Consider the following 26,980-nt stretch of genomic DNA (forward strand, 5'->3'; position numbering starts at 1 on the left):
TGCCCCTAAAAGCAGTTGTTTCTAAGTCCATTTCTCTGACTCTATATTTTAGGTTTAGCTTCCGTGCGCCTCACTGGGCATGTAGTGAGAGCAGGGGACACAGCGGGACACCCTCCCCCTCAAGGTTGGGGCTCTCCCCACAAGCTGGGAGGTGGTATGGTGGAACTTGTATCAGAGGGCCCAGCACAGAGCAGTGTCACTCAGGCATCCCACACCTAGGACTCTGAGACTTGCCTCCAGAGGCGATGGACAGTGTTTGGGTGTCCTGTGGGGATGCCTCCTTTAGGACCGAGAGGAAGTGGTTTGGGTGGCTTGGTGTCTCTGCCTGAACCTCAACAGATTTGCTGTACCTGTATGGGGTGTAGAGCCTTGTGGAAAGCAGGGCACTGGACAGGCCTGGGTTTGAAGCTGCCCAGCCGCATGGTTTCTTCAGCCCTCTGAGCCTCTACCTACCTATCTGTGAAATGGGGGCAGTAACAGCTGTTACAGAGGAGGTTTTGAGGACATTGCATAAGTGCCTGGCCCCGGTCTGACACAGATGGCTCCCAGCAAGTGTGAGCTCCCCCTTCTTCCCTCTCCTGTAGTTGGCACAGGAGCCTCTGGTGGTAGGAGGGCTGGGGCACAGGATCCCCCTCCCTGCTCACCTGGCCTGGGATGTTCTCTCATCCACAGGGGGACTATGTCTGGATGGACCTGAGATCTGGGCAGGAGTTCGATGTGCCCATTGGAGCAGTGGTGAAGCTGTGTGACTCTGGGCAGATCCAGGTGGTGGACGATGAAGGCAATGTGAGTAGCCCCCTACCTCCCCTGCCCCTTAGGCCCTTGGCAAGACACAGGCTGGCAGTCCACCTGAGGCAGGGGTGAGGCAGTCACCTAAAGGGGGTAGAGGCACTACCTGTGCCCCTCCTCCTGCCTCTTAGATGTCCCGTCTTCCACAGAGCTTTCCCACTGCCCCAGCAAGAGGATGCCTCTCCTTCTGCCCAGGCTGCTGGGTTCTATTTCCATAAGCACTCAGTCTGTTCTGCATGGTGTTGGAGATGGGTGGGGGGGGGCACATGTGCAGTGGCGGGCAGAGGGTGGCACCAGGCTGGAAGCTCTACACACACAGGGATTCAGAGAGACTGGATTCAGATTCCCATCCTGCCCATTTATTAGTTATGCAACCATCACCAACCGTCACTTCTGAGCCTAAGTTTCTTCTTCTGTAAAATGGGGATAATAGTAATTATCTCACTGGTTTGTTGACTCATAAGTTGGGTCCTGTGAAGAGAACACCTCAGTAAAGTGAGTTAGTCTAAAAATGACCATAGTCTTGCTCTGTTAGCTTTTGGTGTCTTAGGAATTCATTGTATTCCTTGGCACTGCCTGGGAATCAGTCTAATGGATTAACCCTTCATTTCTTGTGGCCTTGAAGGAAAGGGACATGGGAGGTGTAAGTTCTGTGGGTAGTGGGAGTGGGGAGGGATGGAAGAGTATAAAGTCAGGGTCCTGCTGTGGAGAAGGCAGGTGCTTGGAGGAGGGCCCAGAGGGGAAACACATGTGTACGTGGCCTGGAGATGTGGGGATGTTGTACTGAGAACAGAGTCCTAGCTTAGCGGGGACAGGAGGGACCCGGGGAGATTCAGTCCCCCCGTTCTTTGGATTGTGCCTGTTGCTGTACCCAGAACTAAGGTTCTGTCTTAGGTTCCTAGATGCTGGTGGCAAAAGAGGGCACAGTGACTGGGAGCAGAGTGCTCTACTGGGGCAAGGGCAGGGCTGGGGGGGTGTGTGCCTAGAGGCAGGAAATTGCACACACAGCGGGCAGGGGCATCACTGTTGTTCCTGCATGTTTCAGGGACACCCCGCAGAGTCCTTAGACCCAAGCTCTGTCTTTGGGTCCTCACAGCATCTGTGAGAGGCAAATGCTCTGTTCCCTAAGGGGAAACTGAGACAGGGAGGGACCATCAAGCTCAGTCATACAGCTAGTAAGTGACGGTGCTGGGATTAGCACTCAGGACCTTTGGCCTCTGTGTATGTGTTTCCTCACCCAGTATCTTCGTGGCAGTGCCCAGCTTCTGTTAAACCATGCTTTTGTTCCCTGGGTTTAGAACCCAAGTGCCTGCAACATCATTCTGGAGGCTCTGGTTCTAGGACCTTCTAGGAAGCCACTGCGAGGTTGCAGCCAGAGGAGGGGACACAGGTTCAGCTGGCAGTGCAGACAGGCCCTGTCTGTAGTCCCTTTTGGGGGGGATGGGGCAGGGACTCTGCCTGTAGGCTCATGTTTCACCTGGGTCATGTTGCCTGTCAGATGGTGTCCTGTAACTGTCACTGGATCCCAGAGCTCCCCTCCCACCCACTCCCACTAAAGCCCTGAGAGTGGGGGCTGCAGGTGGGAAGGGACATGACTGGGTAGCCAGGGCAGGTCAGGGACGTTGCTTTGCTTCAGTGGCATGGGGCCCAGGGCTTCTGGCCTCTTCTTTCAGGGCCTTTCCCACTCTTATTCCTTCCTTACCCCCACCACCCTCCACGTGTTGTCTTTGACCCCTCTGACTTCTAAGATTCCCTTAACTTGAGGGCAGGGACTAGGCAAGTCACATGTGGTTCTTCTGAGACCCCACAACGCATCTGTCTAGACAGGGTTCTCTGTGAAGCCTCACAGGAGGAAGGGAGGAGGAGAGGGAGGGAGGGAAGGAAGGAGAGAAGGAGGGAGGGAGGGAGAGAGGGATGATCCTTACTGGGATCCTAATGTTCTGCTTTTGCCCAAATTGTTCCCATGGCCAGAGGTCCCCTCCTTCCCTTCCTCTACAGAGCACACAGTCCCTGTCTCTCCAAACTCAGTACCAGACCAACTCTTTTCCAGATGTGTCTGTGCTCCCTGGGATTGGCCATGTTCTCTCTCTCTCTCTCTCTCTCTCTCTCTCTCTCTCTCTCTCTCGCATTCCTTCAGGCCAGGCCTCAGGTTGTGTCTTGGTTATACTTTGGTCTATGCTGTGGGCACCTGTGGCCATTGGCCTGAGGGGTGCTGACCTCAGTTGGGAGTCCTGTGTAGGAAAGAAGTGAGGAGAGGCTTAGTTCTGTGTAACCAGGCAAGCCACTTTATCACTTGAGTGTGACTCCTCGCTACTAAGTGCTAATTCTTTTATGGGATGTTATGAGAAACAAATGAGAACATAGATCTCCTCTGTAAAACCAGAAAGCATTAGAGTAATAATACCCAGCCCTGGTTGAGCAATGACCAGGCACTGGCGCGTTTTAGAGGTGGTGGGAGTGAAACAAAGGTTGGCTCTTAGTGTATAGATTAATTCCACCACCACCACCACCACCCCAGCCCCAGCCCCTGCCCCTGCCCCACCACAAATCCCCAAAAAGAAGGGATACTTCTTCTCATTCCCATTGCATAGATGAGGTCATGGAAGCTCAGGGAAGCCAGGTGGTGAGCACAGGGCTACAGGGTCACATGGTAGCTGAGCTGCTTCGTACCTCTGTGCTGAACTGTTGGAGGGATTCTGGGGACCAGAGGCTGGAGGTGAGTGGGGCAGGCACATAGCTTGCCCAGGCATCCTCTTCCCTCTGGCCCGTGCTGGAGCCTAACACCGAGTCATGGAGCAGGGACCAGGCAGAGGGAACTTTCCAACTGGATCAATTTTTATCAAGAAATAGGATAAAATGGGAGCTAGGAATGTTCCACTCAGGACTGGAAAGTCCGGGCGGGTTCTTCCATCTTCCCATCCGGCCCATTCATGCCTGGGGGAGGTCTGTGGGAGGGCCTGGGCTGGACAGAAGTACTTCTGGCCCGGGAGGTGCCATGAAATGCCAGGGAGGTTGGAGTTGTGGGCTCTGGCTCACCCTGTCCCTGACCCCTCTGAGGACCTGCGGCAGGCCACCATCCTCCTCTGATACTGTTTTCTCAGGTGCAGTGAGATGGTGGGAATCAGGGACTACAGGGGTCTCTCCAAAACTAGGACTTCGGGCAGCCCCGGTGGCGCAGCGGTTTAGCACCGCCTGCAGCCCAGAGTGTGATCCTGGAGACCCTGGATCGAGTCCCACATCAGGCTCTCGCATGGAGCCTGCTTCTCCCTCTGCCTGTGTCTCTGCTACTCTCTCTCTGCATCTCATGAATAAATAAATAAAATCTTAAAAAAAAACCACACACACACTGAGCATACAAGGAAGAAATTAAAAAAAAAAACAAAACTAGGACTTCTGCTTCTTTTTTTTTTAAGATTTTATTTATTTATTCATGAGAGACACACAGAGAGAGGCAGAGACATAGGTAGAAGGAAAAGGAGGCTTCAGGACTCTATCCCAAGACCCCAGGATCGCACCCTGAACCAAAGTCAGATGCTCAACCACTGAGCCACCCAAGCATCCCAGGACTTCTGCTTCTAATTCAGAACTGTTCCTCAGTAGTCACCAGCTGGCCATCTATCCCGTCAGATTCCCTGCCACACCATTTGTGTGTGACCCACTATGGACCAAGGATATAGAAGACATAGCATAGGCCTCCAGGAGTCCCCAGCCTTGGGGCACATTGGGAGGTCAGAACCGCATTTAGGCAATGGCAGCCCAGTGTGACCACTGCTTTACAATGGGAGACCCAGGGAACGTGGGGGCCCAGAGGAGGCCCTGCCACAGCCTGCGGTTGAGGTGGGGGGAAGGCACATGTGAGAGTGGGCAGCATGGTCAGCAGAGGCTTTAGAAACTGGGATACCCTTGAGCTGGGCCTCGAAGGCTGAGTGGAAAAGAAGTAAAAGGAACAGCATAAGCAATGCTGGCTTGGAAGTATAGAGGATTACCCGAGCAAATGCCTAAGGTCCCTGTATCTACCTCAGTTGGCCTTTGAAAGCCAGGCTGAAGTATAGGGGAGCAGGGAAAGGCTCCAAGCTCCAGAGCGATGGGATCAAATAGGTGCTGAGGAGTGCTGGAGGGGAGATGGAGCACTGCAAGGGCCAGGGGGCCGGGTAGAGACAATGGTCTGGATCAGAGTAGGGGCTTGAGGTTTGGTGAGGAGAGTACCACTCAATCAGCAGAACCCTTCAGAGGGTTGAATGAGTAGGAATGGGTGACCACTTAGATTGGGGATGGGATAAATGAGGGGCCGATGCCCCAGATTCTTGCTAGTGTCCAGTTGTTGGAGTTGGTTATCCCAGAGGGAACCTGAGGAGAAGCAGCTGTGGGAGTACATGTCATGTGCATCACACCTACCTACCCACCAAGTCTTATGACTGGAGCTGGGAGGTGGCAGAGGGGTCCTCTTCTCATCACCTGTTCCCAAAAGTCAAGCTCCTGTCTGGTCCTGAGGATCCCAGGGTTCTGGCATTTGGGAACAGGCAGGGGCCCCCAGAGGGCTATGGGGTCTCACTCAGGCTGCAGCCATACCCCAGAGCACAGTTCACTCTCACCTCACTGAGAAGCTAGATCATGAGAAGGTGCTGCAGACCCCCTTGGAAAAGGAAGGAGAGATTTGCAGGTTTGCTGAAACTGCCAATGCTATCAGCTAGATGTACAGCTGGAAGCGACCCCCATCCCCTGCAGCAGAAGATATTGCAGGGGAGAGTAGCAGAGCCACGGAGCAACCTCTCTTCTAGTTTCTGCATCAGCTCACAAAGCACTTAGTTTCCTGCTACTCCACATTCATCATCAAGCCCCGTGAGACCTGTCCTAAACAGATCACGTCTCTTCATCTCCACTGCCATTGCCTGGTTTCAACAGCCTCGGGTTTTGCTTTTGCTGTTCCCTAAGCCTGGAATTCCCTCTCCCCACGTCTTACAGGGGTCTCTTCCCCATCATTCAGACCTCTGCCCAAACGTCCCCTGTTTGGAGAGGTAGTTCCTGACCACCTGAAGGTAGTTCCCTCCTCGATCGCTATCCCATATGCACGTTGGTTTGTTCTTGGCACTGTCTGAAATTACTTTTTATACTTTTGTTTACCAGAGCCTGTATCTGAAGTCAAGTCTAATTCCAAATATTACATTTTGCACTCCACCCTGCAAAGTGACTGGGGTTGGGGGAACTCTAATTGCCTTTATGAGAATCCTAGGTGAGGCTGAAGTCCCTGCCCTGCTGCTCTTTTAGGTCTGTAGAAAGAATTCCCTAAGAGGAAGAGGAGTGGTCCATAGAGTAGTGGTGGGGGGGAGGGGGAACGGGGGTGGGGTGGGGAGTACCATCCTCATAGACTCAAACTTGATATTGACAGTGTTTGGTCACGAAAGGAGGAGGCCTTTACTCAGGGTCTCTGTCCCTCCTGGGCCCCCTGCGCAGCAGAGCACAGCCTGGGTCCCAGGAGTGTGGCCTGACAATAGCCACGGTGCTCCTCGCAGGAACACTGGATCTCCCCACAGAACGCCATGCACATCAAGCCCATGCACCCCACGTCAGTCCACGGCGTGGAGGACATGATCCGCCTGGGAGACCTCAACGAGGCTGGCATCCTGCGCAACCTGCTCATCCGCTACCGGGACCACCTCATCTACGTGAGTGCCCCCCCCCCCACTGCCCACTCCCCGGGGGCCACGACTCCAGAGGCAGCCAGGGACTCCCCCGCCTGCAGCCGCTTGGTCTGAACCACCCTTTCTTTTGGACCTCAGCTTGCGTGGTCTGTGATTAGAGGGAGTCCTGTGTCTCCCCAGGCCTTGAACCCATTGAGAGGCATGGACGGAGCTGCCCTCTCTGGGTTTGCTGCGGGGTCAGAGCCTGCCATTCATTGGGCAAGGTGAAGAGAGGATGGGTCAGGAGTCTATCCTCAGAAGGGGATGGAAGAGGGAGCATACTCCTCGACTCAAACCGCGCCCCCCTTTTTTTTAACAGGGGTTCTAAAAAAGATTTATTTATTTATTTATTTGTTTATTTGTTTATTTGTTTGTTTATTTATTTATTTATTTATTTATTTATTTATTTATTTATTTATGAGGTGGAGAGGGGCATAGAGAGAAGGAGAGAGTCTTAGGCAGACTCTGTGCTTAGTGTGGAGTCCAACTCGGGGCTCAATCTCATGACATTGAGATCAAAATCCTAAGACCACTCACTGAGTTGAAACCAAGAGTGGGGTGATCAGCTGACTGTGCCACTGTGACTATGCTCAGCTGGCTGTGCAACCCATTTTAATCTACAGGGTTAAAAAAATCTTATCAACTGACCCCACTTAACTTATTTTCTGAACTAATCCAGACAGAAACAGGGCTGAAATATTATTTTTCAGAGTCTATGACAAAAGTTTTTACAGTGAAAATTAATGACATTACCAACGTGCCCAGAAAAGAGTGGTTTATATTCTTTTTTTTTAAAAGAAAAGATTTTATTTATTTATTTATTTATTTATATTTTTTAATAATAAATTTATTTTTTATTGGTATTCAACTTGCCAACATACAGAATAACACCCAGTGCTCATCCCGTCAAGTGCCCCCCTCAGTGCCCGTCACCCATTCACCCCCACCCCCCGCCCTCCTCCCCTTCCACCACCCCTAGTTCGTTTCCCAGAGTTAGGAGTCTTCATGTTCTGTCTCCCTTTCAGATATTTCCTACCCATTTCTTCTCCCTTCCCTTATATTCCCTTCCACTATTATTTATATCCCCCAAATGAATGAGAACATATGTTTGTCCTTCTCCGATTGACTTATTTCACTCAGCATAATACCCTCCAGTTCCATCCACATCAAACCCTTGATTTAAGAACCAGTTGTACACACGCTCCATACTCCTAAACCTAGAAATTCAACAGGACAATTAGTCTCACTTAGCCAGGACTGAACTGATCCCAGGAAGTGGATTCAGAGACCATCAGAACACAGATGGTCCGTGGAGATTACATTCTAGAGGTTCTCACCCTGTCTGGCCTCGGGAACCTTTTATGCCCTTGAAATTATTGAGGACTCCCAAGAGCATTTGTTAATGTAGGCTATATCTATTCATATTTACTATATTAGAAATTAAAACTGAGAAACCATGAAATGTATTAATTCATTTAAAAAGAACCATAAAGGGGATCCCTGGGTGGCTCAGCGGTTGATCGTCTGCCTTCAGCTCAGGGCGTGGTCCTGGGGTTCAGGGATCGAGTCCCACGTCGGGCTCCCTGCGTGGAGCCTGCTCCTCCCTCTGCCTGGTCTCTGCCTCTGGCGCTCTCTCTCTGTCTCTCATGAATAAATAAATAAAATCTTTAAAAAAAGAAAAGAAAAAAAACCCATAAAAATCTATTATAGGAAAATATTTTTGTGAAAAATACCTATAAATATGCCCCCCCCAAATTAACTAGAAGAGTTATAATTTTTTGAAATATCTTTAATGTCTGGCTTAATAGAAGACAGCTAATTATCATCTAAACTGATGTGAGGTTGTTTGGTTGAAGTGTATGAGGAAAAGCTGGCTTCACAGATATGGAGATGAAAAGGCATCTTTTCATGGACTTCTTGAAAGGGCCTTTGGGACCCTCAGGGGTCTCCAGACCACACTCTGAGAACCGCTGAGCTAATCCCATAGTCCCATTTTATAGACAGGAAAACTGAGCCTCCACAAGGTTTAGCCAGGCCCAGCGCTGTGTGCTGGGCTCACTGAATGTCTCTGACTCAGCCTGTCCCTCAAGCAGCTCGGGGTGAAGGAAACTAGGGCTGTGTGACTAAAGGAGAAGCAGGAGGGAGCCCCATCCCCTGAAAGGCAGGGCCCCAGGCCACCAGTATCCAGGGTGCACCAGTATCCAGAGTGACAAGTGTTGAGAGAAGTGCTTGAGACAAGTGAAGACAGAGCAGTGCAGGTGTAGTGGGCTACGCTCCCAGCTCAGGAAGAGCGGTGGGGTTCCCGGAGGTGGGTGATACAGCATCTGGGAAGGGGTGCTGCATGGATAGGAGGCTGGAGGCAGGACAGTGCCTGGTGAGGGAGCAGCACAGTGTCACTCAGGTTGTCAGGACCGTGAGGAGGAGCCAGGGAGAGGGGGCCTGAAGCCCTGAAGTTGTCCCTGAGCAGTCCCAGCAAGGAGCTGTGTCAAGGTCAGGGATCCATCCTCTTAGAAGCCCTGGAATTGTGGCCACTCAGCTGCCAGGGAAGCCCTCTGCTACCCTCCCCACTCTGGGACCCTCTGCTATTTCAGGCTCCCAAGGGGAGGCGGCTGTGCCCAGGCCCTTCACATCTGTCCACTGAGTAAGCACAAGTGGCTTTTACGGAGTGCCCTTCAGCATTGATAAAGCCCCTGTCACTCTTTCCCTCACCTAGGGGAGGGGAGGCAGGGCAGAGATGGCACCTCCAGACATGAGCAGCAGCACCCACATGGGAGGATGGGGCCGGAGCAACCCCATGGGGACTCACTGGTATCTGCCCCCCAGTTCTTGGCTGTTCCCTACTGACTCTTCTCTCTAGATGGCAGGTGGACACAAAGGGTCCTAGGGCGCCCTGTGGCTGCTTCCCAGGGCTGGGTGGAGTCTGACATTTGGGTCTGGAGGCAGGTGAGGGAGGAGTCTGCCCCTCCCCCTGAGGGAGCCAACCATCAGAGCTGATGTCTGCCCTAGTCTCCTGTCAGGAGAAGGCCGAGAGGCCCCTACATGGAGGAGGTGGGTAAGATGGGAACTGTCCCCACCAGAGACCCCCCAGACCATGTCCACTAAGAATAGCTCAGAGGCATGGCATTGGTTATTTTGCACACAGTTTGTTGATTTTTTTAAAAAATATTTATGGGGATCCCTGGGTGGCGCAGCGGTTTAGTGCCTACCTTTGGCCCAGGGCGCGATCCTGGAGACCCGGGATCGAATCCCATGTCGGGCTCCCGGTGCATGGAGCCTGCTTCTCCCTCTGCCTATGTCTCTGCCTCTCTCTCTCTGTGTGTGTGACTATCATAAATAAATAAAAATTAAAAAAATATTTATGTATTCATGAGAGACAGAGAAAGGCAGAGAGACAGGCAGAGGGAGAAGCAGGCTCCCTGCAGGGAGCCTGATGCGGGATGTGATCCCAGACTCAATCCCAGACTCCAGGATCACAACCGGAGCCAAAGGCAGATGCTCACACACTGAGCCACCCAGGTGCCCCAGGTTCATTGATTTTTGCAGGCAAACTGGTTCCTCACACGTGAGGGACGGTTGGCGGACTGGATCAAGGAACAAAGGCAGACACAGGATCCTTAAAGGAGAGGGGAGGAAAGACTGCAGGAAGAGCAAATCTTCTTTGTGAAACTGAGGGGGATGGACTAGGGGGCAGCTAGCAGAGAAATCAGCTTCACGTCCTTGAGTAGGCTAACTAGGGGAGCAAAGGAGAGAATTCCAGAGGCTTATGGATTCTCCAAAAAGCCCTATGATCTGTGCCATTTGCCTCATTAGAAGTTGTCACCAATATCCTTTCTGGTGGCCTCTTTCCTGGAGGAGGGAGGGGACGAGTGAGGAGGGGACAGGACACTGCGTGGAGAGGAGTGGCTTAAGTGGCCCTCTTATTCACGGGGCACTTGGGGGTCCCAAGCTCGGTTGGTCCATGGGTTTGGATTCTGGGTGTCTGTTGGTCTGGGGAGCCCTTCTGTTCAAGGATCGTCCTGTTCAAGGTTTCGACTTGCTCACTCTTTCAATCTGTGATGGGATAGATGGGGTAGGAACAGAGCTTTGAAGAAGTAGCTGGGCTATTATCCCACCCAGAAACCATACCTGTCCCTAACCATGGCAACCCCTGGTCACTTCGTGGCTTAGGTTACCCTGGGCACAGCCCCACGTGCCCAGGGTTTCCTCAGATTACCACGACCGCTCACAGCCCTGGGCTGGGCAATGCTCTGTCCCTGACTGTATGTCTTGGGCTTGCCTGCTCCAGTTAGCCTCCCCCAGGAGCCTGAGGGACAGCATCCCAGGCCCACAAATCAGCCCTGGACACCCCCAGTGGGGGAGGACCCTCAGAGCAACCCCTGGTTGGGTGGTCTCAGAGGCCAGGTGTCCTCCCTGGGTCCTGCAGGGAGCAAGTGGCAGGGCCGGTGGGGATCCAGGGCTTCCTGCTGCTGAACATGGACTGGAGCCCCAGTGTGGCAAGGGCATCTGGGGAGTCCCTGCTCTTCCCTGGTCTCAGCCTCCCTCTGGTACCAGAGTAGACTTCCTGGGTGAGCACATCTGTGCTATGGGAAGGTGTGTGTGCCCAGGGTGTGTCTTGGTTTCCATGGCCTGCTAAAGGAGAGGTTCCCTGGCTGACAGGCTGGGGAGCTTCTTAGGAGAGGTGGAGCCATTCCTGTCCCATCTCCAAGAGTGTGTCTCTGGCTCCAGAGAGGTCCTGAGGACTCTGCCTGGAGACTTGGGGCTCCTGGGGACCATGTATGCTGTGTCCTTGGCTTATCTCCCCCTGCCCCAGCCTATGATCCTTTATCTCTTCCCCTCCCAGCCTGTGGCCCCAAAGGCAGACTTTCTTCCTGGAGGCTTGAGCAGGAGGCCTGCTGGGCAGCTGGGCAATAACCCAGGGCTGACCATTGACCTTGGAGAGAGGGCAGGCCAGAGGGGAGCACGAAGCCTTGGGGGTGGACACGTACTGAGGCCCAGACAGGGCAGGACGAGCCTGGGTCTGGTTGTCAGCAGTGGCCAAGCCCATCCCTTCTTCACTCTCTGGCTGCCAGCTCCACGGTCCTTTGGGCATGTTCCTGGGGTTTGGGTTAGCCCAGGTGGGGAGGCGAGGCTGGGCTCCGGTGCCAGCAGCCCCCCTTCATTCAGCCCCTGCCTCCCTGGTGTGGAATCTTGAAGTCCCTCTGCCTCCCAGAGGCGCAAGTTCTCCCATCTGGAAAGGGGTGTGTAACCCCTCACAGTGGCCTTCTGAGGGGCACAGGCAACACTGGATTGACGGCGGCACCGTCCTGTGCCCAGGAGGGAGCCAGGTGACGGCTGTGCGTTCTTTCCCTGCTGGGGAGGGTCCTCCTCACTGACAAAGAGGCCTCCGTTATATAAGTTATTTTGAAGTGGGCACATGTGCTGTAATTAGAAGGTTTGCCTTTTGCCACAGAGAAAATCACTGCTAATTTCATATCTGTCTCCGAAGAGAAAGACTATATATGATATATAGCAAATATAATGTAACATTATATATAAAATACCTTATTTTTTCTACACAAATGGGAGCATTGCTCCCTGCACTGTTCTGTGTGTTTTCCATGAGCCACTTCCCCAGACCATCCTTCCTGTCACTGTCACTGCAGGCGGGGCTGCCTCCTGGCTGCTGACAGGCTGTCCCCTCAGCTCCCTTCTCTGCGCTTTCCCGTGAGCAGCAGTTAATGCGGTCTACTCCATTTCTTCTCCACCTGTTAATTTAGTCATTCTTTTGATCACTCGATCATTCTTTCAATTTGCTGGGCACATCCTGTGTGCTGTGTAAGGTGCTGGGCCCAGGCAGAGAGGACAGCACGACTAGAGGGAGGAGGCCCTGAAATTATACAGGAGTCAGGTGGGCCAAGTGACAGGGACTGCAGATCACGTAGGAGGTTGCCTGGCTTCTTGTAGGGGAATCGTCTCAGCTTGGACCTGAGGAATTAGCTGGGTGAGAGGGCAGGGGATGGAGTTTGGTGTTTTTAGCTGAAGGGTTAATAAGGAGGGGGCCTCCTGGCTGTGGGATGCTGCTGGTGAGGGCCAGGGCTCTGGTATCCTGCGTCCAGGGAACTTGCCTGAGGGTTTTCAGCCAGGGGATGCTGCAGTCACATTTTTGAAAAGCTGGTCCTGGCTCAGAGTGAAGTGAATTGTAGCGGGGTGCCTGCAGCAGCCTGCTGAGAGCCCATGGTGGCCGGGGCCAGGGGGCGGAGAGAGGTGGGCTGGGATGAAAAAGAGGGAGGCAATGAAGGGCCTCCCAGGCCACCCCCACCCCGGGCGAAGGATGGTGGGGCCCTGTTGGCCAAGCTGGGCAGTGTGAGAAGGAGCAGAGTTGGAGGGGAGGGTGGGGTCTGGACAGGTGGGTGAATGGAAGGGAGGACATCCAGGCGGCAGGGGGCTCAGGGCCTGGTGCTCCAGGGGGCCCCCCCTGTGCTGTGGGAGGAGGTGGAGAGGGTCCTGGAGGCTTTGTGGGGGAGAGGAAGATCCGGGCCCTGCCCTAGGAAGGCTTCTAGCAGTTTTCATCACTGTGTCCTCTCTGGCATTGGCCGGCCCTGCGCTTGGTCACCCAGCCTGCTCCCAGGGCCACCTCTGTCCAGCTCCCACTGCCACGCTGACTGGTTCATTAGGTCTGAAACAGTGTCTCTACCTCCAGCCTCTGGGACAATCCTTCATCCTCCCACGGCTGCCAAGGTGACCTTTCTCCAGCAGGTCTTCCAAATGCCATGCCCTTTCATGCCTCCGTGCTTAATTCCCACTGCCTAGCCCTCACTCCCCCCTCCCTCTCCCCCCACCCCCACCTCACCCACCAAAGAAATCTGCCACACACAGGCCCAAGCTTTCCCTCCCTGGCCCCCAGGATATGGCTGTCAGCCTCCTCGTGAGTCTTGAATGACTGCATGGAGCCAGCCTCATGCCACGTGGTGATCACAGACCAGGTGGTTCAGTGCCACTTTATTAAGGAAGTATCAAGAAGAAAAGAAGGTGGCATGTAAGGATGGCTACTCTGTAGCCAGGCACAGGCACATGTCAAAGGTTATGACCTTTGGGCTTTACATAGTCCTGGGAATACATACATTCCCCTTTTACAGAGGAGGCTGTTGACAGGCAAGGCGATCTGCCAAAAAGATGGTCTTTGTGGCTGACTCCCTTTCTTGGGGATGGGGACGAGCTGGTTCTCATAGGTAGGGCTGAGCTGGATGTGATGAGCTGAGGAGCCCTGGGCTGGAGGTTTATGGGTTCTGATCTGAGAAATTAGCCCGGCCCTGGGCTGTGTGGGGTGGCTGAGGGAGAATGCCTCTATATCCCACTCCCCACTGACCAGTTCCCTTTTTTCCTGTTCCCCACCTTCCAACCTCAGACCAACTGTGGAGGGCGGGTGAGTGTGGCAGAGAGCTGGCTCCGGCTCTCAGGGTGTGCTTGGCCTGGCAGCTCCCTCCCCGAAGGCTGCGTCCCCATCCCACTGCATCTCTTCCTGCTTGGGCTCTTGCACACAGTCAGGTCTTGCACACGGTGCACGTCGTCAGGCTCAGCTGCTTCTGGCAGGGCTGCTTGGAGGAAGACCAGAGCCCAGGTGGGAGGGGAATGTCCTCTGGGGCCCAGAAAAGGGTGGTAAGTGGCCAGGTGTCCTGACCCCAGGCGGGCAGAGCCAGGACAGGAACCCAGGTCTGGGCTGCCCAGCCCCGGCTGCTTTGCCTGGCCACACCTGGCCCTGGTTTGGGCATGTCCCCTGGAAAGCGGTGCTGGCAGTGGCACTTTTCCCGGGCATGGCTATCGTGGGCTGGGGCTGCTGGGGCATGGCTTTGGCTCTGGGGTGATGCATTAAGCCCTTGGTGGGAGGTGACAGACCAGGCTGTCACATCCTCTTTGTGGTCACATGTTTTTTTAGTCTCTCCAGGCCCAGATGTCAATACATCCATCACCAATTACAGGCTGAGCCTGACCTTTTCAAGCTGGGGTGGGGAGGGGCTGGTGGAGGGGGCAGTAACCCCTGGGTACCTTATTCTGCCCTGGTAGCAGGGGGGCCAGGCCATGTTGTCCCCTGTGTGGCAAGGCCCCAGGCTCACAGCAGGAAATTTTGTGCACAGGTGGCCAATCTGCATCAACAGAGGAGCCCAAGGAGAGAAAGCCCACTAGAGGCTTATCTGAGGTGCACTGGGCCCCTGCACCTTTGCTGACCAGGGTGGCTAGAGGTTCCCTGTCCCCCAGAGCACAGGGTCCCCTCTGCCCTGGGGCTGAGCTGCAGAGACTGGGGCCTACCCAGCCCCCAAACCACATCCCCCAGCCCTTTCAGCATGTTACAGCATGGTTCCACTCCCCCTGGACCAGCTCAGCCTCTGTTCTAGAATGGTCTGGTTTATTATGAGTGTCACTCCAAATCTTTGGGATGCAGGGCTTAGAGGCCAAAGTGAGAGCCAGCATTTGAGGAGTACCTACAGGGTGCTATGACTTTTAAAGTACACCATCTCCTCATCTTTATAAATAGTTATGTTATGCTTATTTTACAGATAAAGATAAGGAAATGGAGGCTTAGAGACCCTCCCTCCTTCCCTACTCCCTTCTTCCCTTCATTAAACCTCACTGAGCACCTACTCCAACCCAGTCGCTGTGCTAGTTAGAAGGCCCCACCGCCAGCTCACAGAGAGGGAGGATTCTGACCCCAGGTCCTTGTGACTCCAAAGCCAGTGCTGTACCTTCCAGAGGAATGGAGCAGGGCAGAGCCTGAGAACTTTCTAGAGTCAGAACCTCCACATGGGAAGTGGCAAGTTCCTCATCCCTTTTTGCCCACAGACGTACACAGGCTCCATCTTGGTGGCTGTGAACCCCTACCAGCTGCTCTCCATCTACTCACCAGAGCATATCCGCCAGTATACCAACAAGAAGATTGGGGAGATGCCCCCCCACATCTTTGCCATTGCCGATAATTGCTATTTCAACATGAAGCGCAACAGCCGTGACCAGTGCTGCATTATCAGGTGGGTGGCCTGGCACCAGATTGGAGCTCTAGGCTTAGCTCCTAGAACTCTAGCTTTGTGTTCTTGCTAATACCTCAATGTAGAGAATCACCTCCCCTTTCCTAGGCCTTACATCTCTATTAATGCTGCCAAAGTTTTGTTAAGTTTTGAGGCCAACCTTGTTTAATACTGGCTCCTGTTAAGTTAGAGTCAGGTGAAATTTCAGGCTCCTATTCTCTTTTGGGCAGAGGGCAATGGGACAAAGCACTGATCTAGCATCAATATATGCCATGCTCTATGGCAGGTATGGACAGAGGGGTATATGTGTATCTAAATGAAGGGGAAAGAAAGTACTTTGAGCCATGGCAGAGCACTGAGCTCTGGAGCCTTTCCCATCCCTGAAAGGTCCATACTGTCAGCCTATTTTACAGGCTGGGGCAGGGGGACGAGGGAGGTGCAGGTGGGGGAAGCAGCTGGGGCTGAAGACCCGTAGGCAGAGACCCACGCAGCCTGTGATGGGTCCTGCCTCTCTCTGGGTCTCCTCTGCAGCGGGGAGTCTGGGGCAGGGAAGACGGAGAGCACCAAGCTGATCCTGCAGTTCCTGGCAGCCATCAGTGGGCAGCACTCATGGATCGAGCAGCAGGTGCTGGAAGCCACCCCCATCCTGGAAGGTAGGGCCAGGACTCTCAGAGTGGGGCTGGGTGGCTGGGTGGGTGCTGACCTTGCCCATGACCCTCTCCCCACCCCGAAGCATTTGGGAATGCCAAGACCATCCGCAACGACAACTCCAGCCGCTTTGGGAAGTACATCGATATTCACTTCAACAAGCGGGGTGCCATCGAGGGCGCCAAGATCGAGCAGTACCTGCTGGAGAAGTCCCGTGTCTGTCGCCAGGTGGGCCGGAGTGGAGGGCAGAGCTGCACCAGCACAGGACCCCCAGCCTTGCGGGGTGGGGGAGGGGGAGGGGGAGGGCCCCACGGTCTGGATCGTCCCTATGCTGCTGCCTGCTTACTGAGGTGCCGGAATTCCCGCCATGAAACCTGCCCACAGGGACTTTTTGCCAAAGTCATCTGTTAAAATAGTAAATCATGTTTCATCTTGATCCTCTAGTTTCTGATGCCTCCCCCTGCCTCTATTCCCCAACACGTTGTGCCCACATTTTCAGGCCCCCGATGAAAGAAATTACCATGTGTTCTATTGCATGCTGGAGGGCATGAGTGCGGATCAGAAGAAGAAGCTGGGCCTCGGCCAGGCCACAGACTATAACTACTTGGCTATGGTGAGACCCGGGCAGGGCATCCAGGGAGGGAGACCCCCATCCCAGCGAGGCCGGGGACAGCTGCCAGGCCGCTTGCCAGCTCCAGACCTGGTGGGTGGGTACCTCTGTGTGGGCTTTCCCTGTCCCCAGGCCTGCTCCAGGGGCTTGTATGTGCCCTAGGGCCTGTCCCCCACTTGGGCACAATCCACCTGCACATGTACCTAGATGAATTATCCCCCCAGATACACATGTTCCTAAATGTATGTAGGCATCCTAGACCCGGGGACATGTAGACACATGTGCCCAGACCTGCCAGCACACGCACGCTGTTAGTTCGGTCTTTGAGGACGTGAAGACTAGGACCTCTGCTGGGCCCCCCAGGACTGGAGGACACAGGCTGTTGCAGCTTCAGCCTCGGAGGCTCACTGGTCACAAGGCCCGGGTGCCAGCCTCTTGCTGCTGTCTAGCCACCAAGAAGTGGAATCTGGGGCCATTGCTGCCACCCAGCAGCAGTTGGGTGGGGATGCGTGTACATGGCCGGCTGGCTCGGTGGGGTGGTGGGGATAACCAGCTTCCTTAGCCCTGGGGAGAATCCCTGCCCAGTTGTCTGGGGCTGGGCCACGCCAGGCCACAGGGACACAAGGGAGGGATGTAGGACAACAAAGGAGTGTGTGTTGTAGGTTTGCAGGCCTCCCCAGATACTTCCTATAGCTGCATGGGAGGCTCCACACACACACACAAGCTTGTGGGCACATGTCATCGGGCAGACCCCTGTCAGTGCCCTGCCTGTGTGCAGCCACCTCCTTCTGCTCCTCCTGCACTGGGCGGCACTGGTGCAGCCTTCACGTCCCTGAGGGATAGGGTCCAGTGAAGGTGGGAGACGCTAGGACCTTACTGCTGGGGCCACCAGGCTAGGGGACAGGGCAGGACCGGTCTCAGCGATCCAGCTCCTCTCACTCTTGGGAAGAAGGGGCACCCAGGTCCCCTGGGAGTGGTTGTGTTCCCAAAAATCTTTAGCCAAGGGGCACCTGAGTAGCTCAGTCTGTTAAGTGTCTGCCTTCAACTCAGGTCATGATCCCAGGGTCCTGGGATCTAGCCCCACATCGGGCTCCCTGCTCAGCGAGAAGTCTGCTTCTCCCTCTCCCTCTGCCTCTCCCCCTGCTTGTGCTCTCTCTTTCTCTCAAATCTTTAAAAAAAAAAAAAAGCCTTATCCAAGAGCTTTCTAGATTTTCTGGAGAGGTGATGGTGCTCACGAGATGAGGTCAGTGCCCGACACCCCAGACTGGCCTGGCCTTCAGCCCAGGCACTGCCCCTCCGGGGGTCCCCACAGCCTTGCTGATGTCCTCCTGCCCCCCCCCCCCGTGCCCTGCAGGGTAACTGTACCGTCTGCGAGGGCCGGGAGGACAGCCAGGAGTACGCCAGCATCCGCTCGGCCATGAAGGTGCTCATGTTCACTGACACGGAGAACTGGGAGATCTCCAAGCTCCTGGCTGCCATCCTGCATCTGGGCAACCTGCAGTATGAGGGTGAGGCCCCGACGCACACCCCCGCCCCACCCCTGCACCAGGGCCAAGGGCAGCACAGCACCTAGCCGTCTGCCGGCGACGGCGGCCCACTTTCTGTCCCAGCAGGCATGAACCCTGCCTCACAGGAGCCAGGGCTGCCACCAGGAGCTCTGGGAGTCCGGGCTGGAGGAGCATGAGGGGAGGGGGGGCGTGACTGACAGTGTTTCTACCTGGATGCCTGGCATGGTGCCAGGTGCAGGGCATACGTGGTTCCTACCCTCACGGTGCTTGTAGTTCCTGGTGAGGACATTCATTAAACATCCACTGACCCAGAAAGGCACTTAATCACTGTGTTGGTGGCCTCTGTGTAGAGGGCAGCCCCCCGCCACCCTGAGAGCCTGGCCCTCCTAGCCTGCCCCTCCCCCCACGCCCACCCTCATTTGCCTGACCCTGCACCCACTTGCTGTGACAGCCCGGACATTTGAAAACCTGGATGCCTGTGAGGTCCTCTTCTCTCCGTCCCTGGCTACAGCAGCATCCCTGCTCGAGGTCAGTATCTGGCCTTCAGTCCCCAGAGCTGCTTCGGTTTCTCTGAGAGGGGTGGTTGTGACTCAGGTTGAGGGAGCTGAGCATGTGGGAACTTGGCAGCTGGGGCCCTCTGGGAGAGTTCTAGAAGTTCAATATAGAGAACCAACTGTGTGCAGGATCTGTGCTGGACACGGGTCTCAGAGGAGGAGTGGAGCCCAGTGCCTGGGAACCTCGCTGCCGTAGCCCCCCTCCCACTCACCCTACCCCCTGGGGGTGGTGTGGGGCACAGGGGACCCTGGGTAAGTCAGTCTGTCAGTAGAGGCTTTCTAGGCTCTGCCCTGAGTTGGAAAACTGGGATGAATAAAGCCAGAGTCTGGGCCAGTCCTGAGAGGACCAGGTAATGTGCTGGAGGGTGAGGAGGCTGTCAAGGAAAGAGCAGTCCTTCCAGGCAGCATTTGGGTGGGGGCTGATGGCTGTGGGGCTGTGGGGCTGTGGGGAAGGGCATTCGCAGTGGAGGGAATGGTCTGAGCAAGGCCTGGTTGGACAGCGGGTAGGGAGTTCTCGGGTGTGGGTGGAGGGAGGGATGGGCCGTGGGTGGTTGGGCAAACACCTGGATGTTGTCCCATCAGGTGAACCCCCCAGACCTGATGAACTGCTTGACTAGCCGTACACTCATCACCCGTGGGGAGACCGTGTCCACCCCACTCAGCAGGGAGCAGGCGCTGGATGTGCGAGATGCCTTTGTCAAGGTGGGCCTTTGTGGCATGGCGCTGGCTCGCTCTGCCCCTTGTGTTAGGTTGTTGATCTGCGCAGGAGTTGAGTAGTCCATGGAACCAGAAGGACATCTGGGCCTTGAGGCCTGCTTCAGTTGGGTCCAGGCTCTGGCCACTGGCTTTCTGGGGGGCCTGAGCAAGAGTCTGCCTCTTCCTGAGCTCGTTCATCCTACAAGGGGCTGCGTCTTGTGTCCCTCAGAAGCCCTGCCAGCCTTGGTCCCCTTAGGTCCTCTATCCCTGGCCTGCTCTGCTCTCCAGCCCCATGGGCCTCATGCTGGGTTGTATTCTTTGGCTACTAAGTCTGCTGTGCTATTCCCAGCCCAGAGGATGCCCTCTCTGGTCTTTCCAAAGAAGACACTGAAGATGGGGTGGATCGGGTAGAGAGGGCCCCCAGTCCTTCCTGTTTCCACACTCACGAGTTTGCTAGCCATTGAGCCCCTGCCATGCACCAGGTTCTGTGCTGGGTTCTGGGACCCTTGAGACGTTCAGAGCTGATAGGGAGACAGAGGTGGATGGAAAGATGGGCCTTTGGGATGCAAGGTTAGGGAAGGCTTCTTGGCAGAGCTTTGAGAAGGAATAAGAATTGTTCCAGCAGGAAACGGGCTCCAGGGCAGAGGGAACAGCTTGAGTAAAGGCTGGGCGGTTTCAAACAGCAGGGCAGGGGCTGACGAGGCGGTGACGGCCTGGGAGCCCGGGCCCTGTCCTTGGGAGGGCATGTGCGCCCAGGGGCCGACACAGCCACCTCTCAGGGCATCTACGGGCGGCTCTTCGTGTGGATTGTGGACAAGATCAATGCGGCAATTTACAAGCCCCCCTCCCAGGAAGTGAAGAGCTCTCGCAGGTCCATCGGCCTCCTGGACATCTTTGGCTTCGAGAACTTTGCTGTGAACAGGTACCATGAGCGACTCTGCTCTGTGGGAGTTTTTTTTTCCACAACAGGGACAGAACAGGTGTCACATCTCTGCCTTCAGACTACATGTAGTGAGCGGCGAGTGCGTTCTCCCGGGCTGCTGGAGAGTTTGCGTCTGGTCATCTCTCACCCCGCTTCCTGCGTGTCCCCTCCAGTGCCGGGGTCAGCTGAGGCCAGCTGGGGTGGTGGGCAGAAGGCTCCTACACTGTAGGGACACTCCAGGCCCTGCTGTAATCTGCCCAGGTCCAAGCTGCAAGGTGCCTCGAAGCAGCTGAGGCCGAGCCACACTCGGGGTCCCACACTTCCTTGAAGGTCCATTCTTGGGGGCCGTGTCAGGGGCAGAGGGACAGAGCAGCCCCAGGGTGATCCTTGGGCTGGCAGCAGCTGCTCTGCTTGCCTTGCCCCCTCCCCGCCCCCCGCCATCCCCCTCACCACCTGTGTGACCCCTGGCAAGTCGCTTCAGTTCCTGTAACATTTGGACGTCTCAAAGCTCCCCCTAATCCCTCCATCCCTTCTGACTCCTTCTGACTCAGTGTCCCCTTCTGTAGCTGTGGGGCAGGGGACTGGGCCACGCTGCCCGCCTCAGAGGCTGGGGAGGGCGTGCTGGGAACACAGCGTGGCCAAGGGCATGCCAAGCAAAGGGCCCACGCCTGCTCAGCCCCTCCCCCGTCCCCTGCGCGCCCCGCAGCTTCGAGCAGCTCTGCATCAACTTCGCCAATGAGCACCTGCAGCAGTTCTTCGTGCGACACGTGTTCAAGCTGGAGCAGGAGGAGTACGACCTGGAGAGCATCGACTGGCTGCACATCGAGTTTACCGACAACCAGGACGCCCTGGACATGATCGCCAACAAGCCCATGAACATCATCTCCCTCATTGATGAGGAGAGCAAGTTCCCCAAGGTGCACCTGCCCCCTGTTGGGAGCCTGTGCAAAACCTCCCCTCTCTCTGAGCCTCGGCTTCCCTCATCGGTAAAATGGACCCAATGATCTGTGCCTGCCAGCGTGGCTCTGAGGCCAGTGCAGGTGCATTATTTGACATTTGGGGATCACCTGTGGTCCACGGGGTCCTGGACCTGAATGGTGAAGATCTCAGCACATAGCTGGCCCAGAACAGGTGCTGCAGACATGGGATGTGTCTCGCAGTGGGGGAGGGACTGCTCCCATGATCTTCGGTGTGGGAAAGAGATTTTTCTAAACTGGACTGCACGCTGATCTACCCACTTAATAGATGGCAAAGTGGAGGCCCAGGGTGCTCCTGTGTGGCATACAAATAAAGGGGGGAGCTCTGAGACAGACAGAAGAGGAGGTGCACAGGCCTAGGCAGCAAAGGCAGGAGGAGTTGGGGGAGAATGGAGGAGGGGTGGGGAGAGAGGAGTGCTGACCATGGCTGTCGGTTCCTGCAGGGGACAGACACCACCATGTTGCATAAGTTGAACTCCCAACACAAGCTGAACTCCAACTACATCCCCCCTAAGAACAACCACGAGACTCAGTTCGGGATCAACCACTTTGCAGGCGTCGTCTACTATGAGAGCCAAGGTATAAGTGTGCTGGCGGGGGCTGGCGTCTCCTGGCCTGGGCCCTCTCCGGCCCTCACCCATCTCCCACTCAGGATGGGGTAGGGGCTGAAGTCCAGAGCGGGAAGGGGCCTTAGGGAACACTGGGCCCAGTGCTTTTTCTTTCTCTTAGAAATTTTAATAAATGGTGGCTAAGTATATATGATACAAGATGTACTGTTATAACAGTATTTAAGACTACATTGGTATTAAGTATATTCATAATGTGCCACCATCCCCACCGTCCATCTCCAGATGGACATATTTTATTTATTTATTCATTCATCTCTCGATGCACATTTGGGTTGTTTCCACCTTTTAGCTCCCGTGAATTGTGCTGCTACAAATATGGGTTTACAAGTATCTGTCCAAGACCCTGCGTTCCATTCTTTTGGATGGGCTCAGTGCTCCTTTGTGCAGATGGGGAAGCTGAGGCTCACAAGGCAAAGTTACGTCTTCCCATGACCTTGCCCGTTAGGTGCCATGCCAAGCCTAGAACCAGCCCCAGGACCCACTAAACCTCTTTCATCAGCAAGACCAAGTGTGAACTTTGGAGGGGATGCATCCTCTGTGCTCCTGGGACAAGCAGGTCATTTAAAAGCTAGAGGTGAAGCAGCGAGTCAGGTCACAGTCAGGGTTACCCCACTTGGAATCTTGCAGACTGCCTTTGCCACTCGGCCCCCACCACCCTGCTCTAACGGGCTGCCTTGGATGAGCATCAGCTGCTGTGTGCGTCTATACTGAGCTCTTGTGTTCAGCCTCCAAGGGTTCCACCTGCAGTCAAAGGCCAGTGAAATTCAAAACAAACAAGCAAAGAGCCACTGGTTTCATACTTCCTTGTTGAATTGTCCAGAAGGCTGACAAGTGTATCAGTGAGCCATGCTGCAGGGATGGACTCTGAAGCCTGCCCAGCCCTCCCTCAACTAGTAGACTGGGAGATCCAAACTTGCTGTTAAAAAAGAGGAGGCCAACATTAAGTTTGAAGGATTGGGGAGCAAACAAATGTCTGTTGCTAGGAGTAACAGAGGACCGTGTTTTTCAATTCAACCAACCTTCCCCGAGATCTGTTGTGTATCAGGCTTCATGCTGTTGCTGAGGACACAGATGGGAAAATTGAGTGGACTCTGCACAGTTACAAAATTATAGAATGTTAGATCTGGGGGGACGTAAGGTTTATCTACTTTATGGACTTAAACATGGGGACTGGAGAGGGAAATGACTTGCCTAAGGTCTCTGAACACTCCTGTCCACAAGCCAGGGCAGCCTGAGTCCTATGGGAGAAGGGGTGCTGCTTCCCTGCGGCGCTCTCCATCAGGCATCCCCAGCCCTCGGCCAGTCTGTCTTCCACCACCACCACCACCCCCAGCAAGACCTCCCCGCTGCCATTAACCAGTTCCTAACTCCTCAGGCTCTCACACTGTGGGTTTGAGGAGTGGCTGGGTTTTGTCAGGTGGAGGCTGGCAGGTCTCACGGTGTGACCGACCTCTTCTTGCCGCTGCCCAGGCTTCCTGGAGAAGAACCGGGACACCCTGCATGGAGACATCATCCAGCTGGTCCACTCCTCCAGAAACAAGTTCATCAAGCAGATCTTCCAGGCTGATGTCGCCATGGTAATGTTGGGGTGGGGTCCCTATGGGGCAGGAAGGGCCCCCAGAGGCCAGGCTGGCACCCAGGCCCACCCTTGTCCGACAGCCTCAGCTGAGCTCTTCTGGTCGCAGAGTAGGGGCAGTGCTTTGCTGTGGCTCTAGGAGGGGCCTGGGGGCCTCTGCCATCGTCCCTTCTGGTCCTCCTGCTTTACTGACTGGGGGGTGTGGGGGGACAAGGCCCGAAGAAGGGTGACACGAGAGGTCACAGAGCACAGCCTGATCAGGACATGGGTCACCATGGAGGGCCCCCCAGCTGGACCTCCAGCAGCTCTCAGGGAGCCTGGAGGAGGGAGCCCATCCAGCGTCGAGGACGTGGATAGATGTGGTTATTCAGGGAGACATGCACAGAGGGCGAGGGCGCCCCAGCCCTGGGCCCGTGCAGGGGTGCGCATGTCCCACCCTCGGCCTGGCCTCCGTCCCTCGAGGGGTGGTCTGGCAGCCTGTGTCCCGCGTGGTGGTGTGCCTTTGTATCTCGGACTTTCCTCCTGTCCCGTGGCCTCCTGAGGGGGCGCAGAGGGACTCACGGGGAGGGCAGCGCGGCTGCCCCGGGGCTCCTGCTCTCTCCCTGCTGGATTTTGCTCTCTGTTTTCTGACCCGCCACGTTCTCCTTGCCCCCGACCCCGTCTGGGCCCGCACTGTGGTTCCTGCTGTAGTTTCTCTGTGGTTACTCATCGGGCACTCTTCGCCAGTCGGCAGCTTCCGGGAAGGTAAAAGACCCCTGCCCGGGCCGGTGGTCGGGCCAGGCCTCAGTGGCCCCCGGGGCTGGGTGTGGCCTCCGCCCCCGGGGCACTGAGGCTTGGAGAAAGGCCGGCTTTTTCTTTTCTTTTTTTCTTCTTTTGTGTTTTCTTTCTTTTTCTTTTGTGTTTTTTCTTTTTTCCTTTTGTGTTTTTTTGTGTTTTTTCTTTTTCTTTCTTTTGTGCTTTTTGTGGAGTGGTTTGTGGAGTGGTTTTGTTGTTTTGTTTCTTGAGTTGTGTGAACTGTGAGCATCTCAGTTTCTTAAAGGAAGAAACTGAGTCCTAGAAAAAAGAGGCGAGACTTGCAGAGTGAGCCAGGGGCAGAGCCAGGGCTTTGTTCCAGGTCTCCTTAGTCTCTCTGCGGTGTCAGGACCTGCTGCTTCCTCCAGGCCCCGCTGAGTGCCTCTGTGTCCATGGCTTGGTCAGATCCCCCGATAACCTTGCAGAGCTGGAGGGGCAGGTGATATTTTCTGCATTTTGCAGATGGGGGACTGAAGCTCTGAGATAGGAGGTGACATCCTGAGGCTCAGTATCCCGGGGAAGTCATCACCCCTAGACCTCCATAGGCCCTGGAATGGCATCCGGGATGTGTCCACCCACCACCTTTGGGTCATGCTCCCAAGATGCTTTAGACCTCAAGGGTGCCGGCTACCCCCCAGCAGCACCTTGGCTTTGCCATCCCTTTGCATCTCTCCCTCTTCTCAGCCCTCTGTTTCCTCTCTGCCCAGTACCGATGTCTTCTCACATGTGGTCTTAACTCTGAGTCTCCCTTCCTTCCTGCATGTCTGGCATCCCCCTGCTGCCCAGGGCCTCACAGAGTTCCACAACAGTCCACTAAAGCCACAGCTGCAGAGCAGGGTAGCTGCAATGTCCAGAGCAGGGAGTGTGACTGGATGGTAGCCTCTGTCCTTGGCCCATGGCCTGGCCCTGGGACCCCACCTCTCAGGCCAACACTTTGGCCTCTCTGAACCCCAGGTCCTCTACCTGTAATGTGGGGATGATACTAACTACTCACAGGGGTGCAGTGAGCAGTGAATGAGGTGAGAAATGTAGGTGGCTGGCTCACAGCCCGGCCCAGAAAAGAAGATATAATCAAGATCAAACGTGTCACTGTTGTGTCCTAACTCTGTGTTCCAAAACTCCCTCCGGAGTGAGCCATTCCTGGAGACCTTGGGGCCTTTCACTTGGACCTCTCCATGGTTCCTCAATAAGTGGGTTCTAGTCCCAGGGTCCAGGGGAAGAAGCCTCAGAACAGGAAAGTTTGTGGAGAGGTCCCACCTCCAGGTGCTTTGGAAGGAGAGGAGAGGGGGCAGGGAGAGAAGATGAGGTTCAGTGATCTTCCAGGACTGCCTACAACCAGGAGGAATGGCTCAGCTTGGAGGGGGTGGGCTGGAGACCAGAGGAGAAGAGGAAAGAGTGGGAAAGAGCCCAGGGACACACCTGTCTCACCAGTGCCACCACCCTGTCATATGTGGACCTCGGTGGGGACTGCTGGGTACGGGAGCTTCTGGCCTCTGGAGCCCCCAAGGCAGGGGCCTCACACTCACCCTATCAGCAGCTAGGCCACAGTGTTGGCCTGAGAGGTGGGGTCCCAGGGCCAGGCCATGGGCCAAGGACAGAGGCTACCATCCAGTCACACTCCCTGCTCTGGACATTGCAGGTACCCTGCTCTGCAACTGTGGCTTTAGTGACTGTTGTGGAACTCCATGAGGCCCTGGGCAGCAGGGGGATGCCAGACATGCAGGAAGGAAGGGAGACTCAGAGTTAAGACCACATGTCGTCTCCAAGTCCTGTGACACAGGAGACTTTGATCTGGTCTGTGTCAGAGGGGCATGGAAACTCATCCAGAGTCACACACAAGTGAGGGCTAAGTGGAAGCTTTGCAAGCCCCTGCTCTTTGTCACCGTACAATGCTATCATCCCTTGGAAAGAACCCATGTTCTGTGACTGCTGGAAGCCTGATGGCTCTGTTAGAGGAACATAGAAATCGATTTGGTGAAGTGTGAAGTATTAAGTCACAGTTTATCGATGACAGTACTTTCCTCGGGGTGGAAGCCCATACCACCTCCTCCCAGTAATCCAAACCTGCGTCCTATGCTCATCTCCAAGCCCCAAATTTCCATCTTTTGACTCTTGCGTCTGCCTCCCCAAGTGGCCCTGGGCGGCCCCAGCCCAGCCAGTGCTGCTGGAGGGACCAGCCAAGCCACGAGGACAGTGGTTCTTCCAGGCCAGGTTAGCACCCTGATCAGTGTCTAATGCCAGTCACATGTCCCCAGGCCCGGAGTCCACGGGACTCTTATTCATGCTTTATGCAGGTGGCTTCCTCTGCCTGCGTCTCCTAGCCCCGTGCACAGCACGCTCAGGTGTCTGCCCCTCAGGCCTCCCTGGGGAGTCATTTAACACTGAGCTTTGGACTTTCCACTCTTGCCTTTACCCTATTTCCAAATGCCTGCAGATAATCCCAGCAAACAATGAATATCAGAAAGGACCACCATTCCCCTCAGTGAAATAAAATGGAATCAGAAACCCCAGTAGCCAGGAAGTGAGAGTAGACTGTGCACTCAGCTCCCCTTCACATGGGCCTGCCCTCCGGCACAAATGGTAACGGAGTGCCCACTCTATGCCA

General features: G+C 55.2%; 1 protein-coding gene across 1 annotated transcript in view; it reads left to right on the forward strand.

The window, feature by feature from the left end:
- Window positions 1-675: 675 nt before the first annotated feature.
- Window positions 676-26,980, forward strand: part of MYO7A (myosin VIIA) — a 67,224-nt gene continuing 40,919 nt past the window's right edge. The window contains 13 exon segments of the mRNA XM_055320764.1: window positions 676-786; window positions 6,300-6,452; window positions 15,282-15,466; window positions 15,995-16,116; window positions 16,197-16,339; window positions 16,611-16,724; window positions 18,076-18,229; window positions 18,681-18,757; window positions 19,366-19,485; window positions 20,259-20,401; window positions 21,108-21,318; window positions 21,822-21,957; window positions 23,478-23,584. Of these exon segments, the coding sequence (XP_055176739.1) occupies window positions 688-786; window positions 6,300-6,452; window positions 15,282-15,466; window positions 15,995-16,116; window positions 16,197-16,339; window positions 16,611-16,724; window positions 18,076-18,229; window positions 18,681-18,757; window positions 19,366-19,485; window positions 20,259-20,401; window positions 21,108-21,318; window positions 21,822-21,957; window positions 23,478-23,584 (1,764 nt within the window). The 5' untranslated portion in view covers window positions 676-687.

Source organism: Nyctereutes procyonoides, unplaced genomic scaffold (assembly GCF_905146905.1).
Source record: "Nyctereutes procyonoides isolate TBG_1078 unplaced genomic scaffold, NYPRO_anot_genome, whole genome shotgun sequence".
In the NCBI taxonomy this organism is placed as follows: Eukaryota; Metazoa; Chordata; class Mammalia; order Carnivora; family Canidae; genus Nyctereutes; species Nyctereutes procyonoides.